The 8,407-nt window shown below is 39.2% G+C and overlaps 1 protein-coding gene across 1 annotated transcript; it reads left to right on the top strand.

Annotated features, from left to right (window-relative positions):
- Positions 1-248: 248 nt before the first annotated feature.
- Positions 249-6,064, top strand: havcr1 (hepatitis A virus cellular receptor 1). Its single transcript, XM_062453575.1, has 7 exons — positions 249-412; positions 1,736-2,068; positions 2,265-2,330; positions 2,534-2,601; positions 4,493-4,583; positions 4,990-5,026; positions 5,629-6,064. The coding sequence occupies exons 1-7, from the start codon at positions 364-366 to the stop codon at positions 5,762-5,764; spliced, it is 780 nt and encodes a 259-aa protein (XP_062309559.1). The 5' UTR covers positions 249-363; the 3' UTR covers positions 5,765-6,064.
- The last annotated feature ends 2,343 nt before the right edge of the window (positions 6,065-8,407 follow it).

The raw sequence follows: 8,407 nt of genomic DNA, 5'->3' as shown, positions 1-8,407 counted from the left end.
CTTCCTCTCGACCCTCGGCTCGGCTGCTGTTAGTGTGACTGAGTGAGTTCACTTGGCCCTCCCTCACACGTTGGTTTTGGCTATTGGTTGACTGCGTGACTGATTGACATAAATAAAAGGTGAGGCTGTTAGTCTGAGCCAACAGTCAGAACGAATGTATGTGCGCTTCAGTATTTAGGCCAATGGGGGAGGGGGGGGGGGACATGTGACCCTGTGGTTTGTCTCCTGTTAAAGGGCTGTGACACCCAGACACAGCACAACTGATGTGTGTATGTGTGAAGGTCTCTCTCCATGTATCTATTTCTCACCAGTATACCTCTAAAAGGAGCTTGTGTATGTGTGTGAGGATGAGATCATATCACCATGAGGATAATCTACAGTGCAGCATGGCTTGTCATCTACCTACTAACAGGTAAATGTTAACGGTTCATATTAAACTTCTCTCCTTTCCAAGATTTAATGTTGTATACAGTTTTACCTTACCTTACAGTTTTTTTCAAATGCTTACACACTTTTTTTTATTTATTTAAGACACAAATCCAAGAACTGCACACACAACATGCAAAATGCCTCGCTTCTCTTGCAAAATGAAGCACTGCATTTAAAATATCACAAACACGTCTCAATCGCACACATTTGCCATTATATAACATTTTGGGATATATCATATCACACAGTTATTCAAAACCTAAAGCTCTTCTTTCATTTCTGTACAAGATTGAAAGTAAATGGCAGAGATGATGAAAAATTCATGGTACACACGAAAACAAGATTGAAACCAAATTATTTTTTTTACTGTAAGCATTTGTGGTTGTGAATACAGTATTACACAGTATGAAAGAAAGAGAGTAGAGTGGCCGGAAACCAAATCTAATTTTGAAAAAGGTGATTACGGAATGGTGTGTCTGTGTGTGCCATGAACTGTAGCATACAGCATACATATATACTATTTTCTACAATATTGTCAGAATGTCTTCTTAGTCACTGTACTGTTGCACGGTATGATACAGTAATCCACCAGACTGTGACCAATCATGCAGTGCACTGCAGTCAATGGATGCATGGGTGCTACGTAAAATATATGTTTGTGTATAGTATACCGTGTGCTGTGCTGAAACAGCTATTATGTGTACATTAGAACATGTGTATATTACAGTATATTATTACATACCTGTTATCTTTTCTACAGTAAAGGTTCAAATTATACCCACCACTGTAAATCAACTCAAATTAGGCTATTTATAGGCCTATTCTAAAGTCATGATTGGTTGGTGTTGAGTAAAGCAATGAGTGTTTGCACATGTGAGGAGTTAATGTAAGGCACTGATGAATTAGTGTGGCGTTTTGATTGGTTGTGTTTGAAAAAGGAAATCAATATGCTTCCTGTTAGAATTTTGTGTTACGTGGAGAATTGTGTGTTGTGTTTTGCAAAAAGTGTTTTATGAGTCAAAGGCCAAAAATGTGCGTATGGTTTTGTAGTTTTGAGGTGTGGTTCTGGTGTTTGAGTGTCAGGTTTCAGAAATTGTGTGAAAAGTAAGGAATTTGTTTGTAAGCATTTGAAAAAAACTGTAATTGAAATACTTCTCTCTCCTCTCACTCTCTTTCACTGTCTGTCTCTATCGGCTTATTTCTCCTTCTCTGTTTCTCTATCTATTTATAGATAAATGTTGATATATACTTTTGCATGCAGTTAGCTACCTTTGAATGATTTAATCTCTTTCTGTCTGTGTCCCAGTCAGTGAATGCGGTACTCTGGTGGTCGGTGTTGAAGGCCAGAATGTGACTCTGCCGTGCAGATATGATGCCTCCTATCATGGAGTTCTTCACATGTGCTGGGGGAGAGGAGCGCTTCCATCCTCTGGGTGTGACGACCAAATCCTCTCCAGTGATGGAACAGCAGTAACAAGAACCTCCAGGTATCTGCTGTCTGGAGACCTGAAGCAGGGTGACATCTCCCTGACCATCCTCAACACCACAGAGAGAGACGCAGGGCTGTACGGGTGCAGAGTGGAAATACCAGGCTGGTTCAACGACCTGAAGAGTGAAGTCAGGTTGACCGTGGAGAAAAGTAAGGAACTTTTTCTGGGGCTTTCTAGGCAATGGGAACAGATTTGTAAGATGCTTTTGCAATTCTTTGTTGTAATCTGTTGCTCCAGCTGTGTCATGGAGTTGATGGTCGTGCTCAAACTGAAAGTAAAGTACTGAAACTAAAAGGTAAATACATAGAGGTGAAGTCTTCCTGTAACTGTCCATTCTGCTTGCAGCCTTTTTGCCAACTACAACCAGGATACCCGACCATGTGACCGTGACACCAGCCAATCACTCGCAAGGTAAAAGTATTTTTAATTTTTGTAAAATAACACTTTTTACAACAAATGTTCTACAGTATATGGAACATATCAGATGTAAATGATAATACATACATTTAAACCTTTAAATTTAAAGGTAATGCGTTTAAAGACATTTTAGCAAAATTCACGAGGTGATTCTCAGGATAGCTCCTTGCCTAATACTTTCACTTCCTGCTGTTTAGGTCACATGACTGCCAACTCTACGGAATCACAAGATGTGTCAACAACCCATTCCAGCGAGTCAGAGTCTGTTAGTAGCACAGCCTGAGTCAGCTAAACTCTACTTCTGTTATAGTGGAAACAAAAACAAGTGTCCAAATTTGATTTGCTCTCTTATAAATAAACAAATGAATTAATGAATACAAGGCAAATGAACAAACACAATATTGCATTGATTAATGATTAATTAGACGATACATTAATTATTATTATTTAATAACTAGAGAGGGTACAATTTCTGGGGAAATTGTAGGGTGTGCTTGCTTGCGTCGGTTGCACAGGGGTCCGTTTTTTAATGACATTTTTACAACTGATATTTCTGTATATTTTATATAAAAATGCATAGGGCCTACTTATTATTTAAAAAAGATGACATAGATTTAAAAGCATCTTTTTTTGCTGCTCATTTACAACTGAAAATACGAGTGAAGTGTAGAATGAAATAGATGTCTTCTCATTTCCCCTGCAAGAGGCAGCCTCATCGTTGAAACAAAACGAATAAATTTGGCAGACCGGTGTAAAAATGGACCTAATCTCTATGATTTAAACGTCATTTTAAGTTTTTCCCTTCTCATGATATTTTCAGGCATTTAGCCTACTCATTGCATTCATTCATTAATAAAGAACCCCCTTTGAAGATTATTCTACGACGTTACCCGGCAGTAGAAGATGGAATCGCGATTCAAACAGTACCATCTGCTAACTGAAAATATGCCCCCCAAAACGTAAATAAGCTTGATATTTATTTAATGGAAAATCGCTCATTTATAAAAAGCACACTGGTAGCGATCATTGTCAGTAACAACGCAAAATGCGATATAGCCCTGTATGGAGAAGCTGCCCCGGTAAATTGTACTACTACGGTACAGTACTAGACTACTGCTGTGTTCGTCTTGGTACTGTAGCGATTGCGTTGGTTGAATTGGATTTAACGTTCCGTTGTACGGTTTAGGCTGAAATTAATTATTTTCATGAACAGATTGACAACGTTTAGGATGTGGCAATGAAGTTCAGGTTAGTAGTTAGATAGACTTTTGATTTAAGTAAGGGGAGTGCCAAACATGTTCTGTCGCCGTTTGACTTCCTAAACAGCCGTGTAGTGTAGATGTTTTTGTAGTGTGTCTCGCGTAAGCTACAGCGTTGCAGTGAGCTACACTGGTTTGAAACCACAGGTAATGGTAATTTCACCAACAAATCGTTTACTAATGTCAGAATAAATCCTACAACGAAAATGTATATGTGAGGAATGTTTATTTTAACGATTGAAAACAGATACATCATAGACCACTGTAGTATGTGTTGCCCGGGCAACACAGGCTAATGTCATGATGCTAATACTTCAGTGAAATAGTAGACTACTGTTTCCGAAAGTAGATGTACTTCCTTAATAATATCAGTTTATACTGTACATTACACATCACAATTGTGTGTCATATCACAAAGTAAAATTAGTAAATAGTTATCACCCTGGCCTCTTTGCTTGTGGCGTTCCAGCAGCTGCCTTGCAGTAAAGCTATAGTTAGCCTAGCTATCCCCCAAGTTAACAGATGCGAAACGAATGTTCTGCCAAAGGTAGTCACGCGTGTTTTCGTGACGTTAGTGACGTAGTGACGTTAGTAACGTCAGTGACTGTGGCTAGCAAATTAGCCACCGTTAGCTTCACTTTTCACCACAAAAACTTAACTTAAGCCCAAACCATGCAACGGAACGTAAATTCCAATAGAAGCAACGCAATCGCTACCAAGACGAACCTTTTGACACCGCCGTTGTGTATGTAGGCCAAATATTGACTGAGTTTTAGGGGGGCGAAAATAAACAATAAACAATAAATAATAATATATATGTGAGAGAACAAAGGTTGTGCTCTCGCCGAAGGCTTGAGCACACCCAATAATATAATTAACTGTGGTTTTGTTTGCCAGGATCAGAGTGGAGATGTGGCTTTGCCAGTCATCCTGGTGTGTGCTATGCTGCTTCTCCTGGTCATCGGGGCTCTCAGTCTGGTCTTCTCTCGTATGTACACATATCTCCAACAACACACATATCACATATACACAAATATATCCACAATAACATAGAAATATTGAATCATATCAACAATTACAAATACATTAAATACACAGAAATGTGTCATGTGCATGTTTTCAATTATATGACTGTTCTGATGAAAATCCACTTTTTTTCTTAATGGTTTAAATATTGTATATTTGGAACAATTTGGTCTTAGTTGCCATTCATAAAATGTTTTACACATATTTTTTATAATCATCACTTAATACAAAATGTGTTAATAAAATATATGTTTAGAGTCTCATTAAATAAAAGTTAGTGTATCATTAACTATAATCATTGAAATCAGATGATGTGTCATCAACTACGATACAAAACTGCAACTAAATATATTCTGATGCCTCTCCAGGACAACGAAGGAAACAGCGGAGGATGCCCCAGGCATTGTAAGTTCAACTCTGCTTCAGAGTTTTTAACTCAGGGTTAAATGCTTTTAGAAGACCTTTTGGATGCACTTGATTTATGGATTTAATACTGCTGCAACTGATCAAACTCCCCATGAACTTGAACTCTGCGGTAAATCCAATACATATTGAGTTAGTCTGAAACAGAAAAGTCACAAATTTGTGTGGGTAAACTGACAGTCTGACTCACCGCCCATGAGAAGACCACAGTGGGAGTAGTTAAGTCAGACGCCGTGAAGCAGGATGGATGTGGTAGCAACAGCTTCTGCTATCCTCCCCACTGACTCATGACCCGCTAGTTCTGCTCTGAAACTGAAGGTCATCGGAGGCTGCTGAGGGATGACTCATTGTCATCTTCATAGTTCTTGGTGTTCGGCTTGGACTCATACTGTTTGGTGTAGGCTCATAAGAAGGTGCTGTGGTTAGTAGGATTTATAACACCTCTCCCCTTCTCCTCTCTTCTCCCTTCATCTCTACTCCTCTCCTTTCCTCACCTCACTTTACTTTACCTACCTACCTACCCCACCCCCCCCCCCTCCCCTCCCCTCCCCTCCTCCTATGCTCTGACCATCCCTCCTCTCCAGATCTCAGCAGTCTGGCAGCTCGGTGCGCTACAGGAGCTCAGTGTCCAGCCAGGGTCTGTACACCAGAGAGTTGGCTGCGGAGAACATCTACCAGATGGATGATGGAGACATCTACATCAACATTTACGAGCCTTGACCAGACACAGCCTGGCACTAAACACCATGGGGATGATATAGAACCATGAAGGACACTTAACCATTGTTTGAATACCTGGGATGGTATTGAAGCTTTCTTTCTCACTTCCAAACCAAAATCTTGCCATCAAGATGTCTGTATATACAGTACAAGCTGACGCAAGGCGTTTATTATATATACAGTAAATGTTTATATTATATTCCTCATTCTATTATTAATCAATATACAGTACATATCAGTCTTTCCAATGCAATAAACATGCTAAATAAATGACAATAAAATTACAAAAATAATAATTCATTGTTAGTTTCTGTGGTAGGTCATTGTTTCCATTGATTTCTTCACCATATTGTGCCTTCTTGTACATGCATGATAACTTATAACGCTTAGCACAATATAAAATGGTATTCTTTTTTTACAATATGTAAAATGATATGTAGTGACATGATAGTTATTCTTACTTCATTGTTAAGTGTTGCTATTAAGTTACAAGGGAGTTAATCTAACTTTAATGTGAAGTGTTCCTATGCAGTTAAATGGTAGTTAATTGGGTGTGCATGCCATTGGCAAGGCACAACCTATATTCTCTCTCATATATATTTATTATTTATTGGGTTTTTCCCTTTGGCAAGGCGGATCACTACTATTACATTCGGCCTCTAGGTGAGCATAAATAATGGTACATTATGCCTGCTAGCATGTGCGCTACTGTAGCTGCTGTCCTGTTACAGCTAGTTATCCACAGCATATATTACTTACGGATCTACTTCTGTAGCTACGTAACTGTAGCTAGGCTAATTCTAGTCTACTCTAATCTATTGAACGTGATAAATTTAGTATACTTTTGTGAAACAATATGGCCTACACCAGTGGTTCTCAACTGGTCTAACCTCAGGACGTCAAACAAAGCTGTGCGTTCATAACAAGGCCTGTACAATCAATATTTAAGCTGTGAGTCAGTGGACACTGAGTCAGTGAACTGAGTCCTAAGTCATTTTGCTACTTACATAGCTAGTTACAGCTGCTAGAAAAATACAGCCCAAGGTAGTGTTATCGCAGAAAACATGGCTACATCCGCGGTTTCACCCTGTAGCAAGTCTGTCCAATGTTCTGGGAGGTACTGTAGCAGGTTACTGTAGCTGGCTAGCTAGCTAGCTGTTAGAACTGCAAGGCCACAATCACAGGCCAATGTGATAATGTCTCATATGTAGCTCGAGCTAAGTAGCTTCATATGCTTTTCTGTGATATCAACATTTTTTGGGGGGGGAGTTAGAGTTCACATAGCTCTACAATTGTAAAATAGAAGTGCGCTATGCTTTGTTCTTCTGATTATGCTGGGTACACACTAAAAGATTTTAAAAATATTTTAAGATTTAAAAAATGTGAGAGATAACAAAAAAATCCTAGATTTAACAGTTTTGCTCCTATAGTGTATAGCGTTTGTCCTCGGGGTTCCCCCCACACATCATTCAACATGTTAAATATTTACAATTCGCGATCAGGGCGGCTCCGACGTTCTTCCGAGCAAGTTCGGTCACTCTTAACCCTCGTGCTGCCTTCGGGTCACATGACCCAAAGGTTCATAACGAACCATCATTGTGTTTACCCAATTTTACCCAATACAAAAACAAATACAAATAATTTTCTTTTAACCATTCCAATGTGGGGGGTCTGAGACAGCCCGACAGTTAAAAGAAAATGCTTCACTTTGTTTTTGTATGAGGTAAATTTGTCACAATACGACGGTGGGTCACAATGACTGATGGGTCAGAATGACCCGAAGATAACACAAGGGTTAAGGGATGCGTATTGATAAGATTTTAATGATTCCGACTCCTTATCAATTCCTGCTTATCGATTCGATTCCTTAGCGATTCTCTTATCGATTCTCCCCTCTACAGCCAACTAGGTCTGTGCGTCCTGCACCCCCCCACACATACACACGTTCTAAACAAATTTCTCAAACTGGCTTTGATTGGCTCTGAAATGAGCTAATACCTACCACCTCTAGGCCTCTTCAGGCCTCTGTTTTCAAAACAAAATCTAGTCGGAGATAGAAACTTTCAGTTTCCTTGTGTTCAAGCTTCTATTACTCAACACCAGTAGGACTTACAGGGGTCCTAACAACAGGGGAAATAACTTCAGTGTCACCTTTCAAAAGAGACCATTTACATGCATGTACTCCAAATGGTTCAACAACAGCTTTCAATGTACTTTGGGTATGTTGTTTAGGCGTTTCAGGCACATTTAACAGGACTATTAAAAGGTTAAACAATTAAAATGCTAAGTTTAATAATGGATTAAAAATCGATATGCTCAGTTTAATAATGGGACACGCGAACGTTTGCTGATAACACACGCCGCCCCAATAACGTGAAATTATCAATAAGATTAATACTAATGGGCTAAAATGTATGCTTCAAACGAAGGGACAGAAGATAACTAGATCGACTACACACAATAAAGGCAAATTGCTTCACACAGTAACAAGTGGTTGTGATCACTTTTGAGCAGTTTAGCTCTACCTTAGATAGTTAGAGATGAAGCGCGAACGTTAGCTGCGCTGCTGCATGCATCGAACACATGACGTTCCAGTAACTTCATTCCATGCTGTGTGTTAAAATGCTTCTTCATATTTGTAAT

Source organism: Osmerus eperlanus, chromosome 27 (assembly GCF_963692335.1).
Source record: "Osmerus eperlanus chromosome 27, fOsmEpe2.1, whole genome shotgun sequence".
Classification (NCBI taxonomy): domain Eukaryota; kingdom Metazoa; phylum Chordata; class Actinopteri; order Osmeriformes; family Osmeridae; genus Osmerus; species Osmerus eperlanus.
Note: the sequence above shows the minus strand (reverse complement) of the source record. Positions and strands in the feature narration are given on the sequence as shown.

What these genes read in the sequence shown, in the direction of transcription:
- havcr1 (XM_062453575.1), top strand. Translation starts at nt 364, where the DNA reads ATGAGGATAATCTACAGTGCAGCATGGCTTGTCATCTACCTACTAACA. An exon ending in TGTCATCTACCTACTAACAG is followed by an intron (nt 413 to 1,735) that starts GTAAATGTTAAC and finishes TCTGTGTCCCAG; the next exon opens with TCAGTGAATGCGGTACTCTG. An exon ending in CGGAGGATGCCCCAGGCATT is followed by an intron (nt 5,027 to 5,628) that starts GTAAGTTCAACT and finishes CCTCCTCTCCAG; the next exon opens with ATCTCAGCAGTCTGGCAGCT.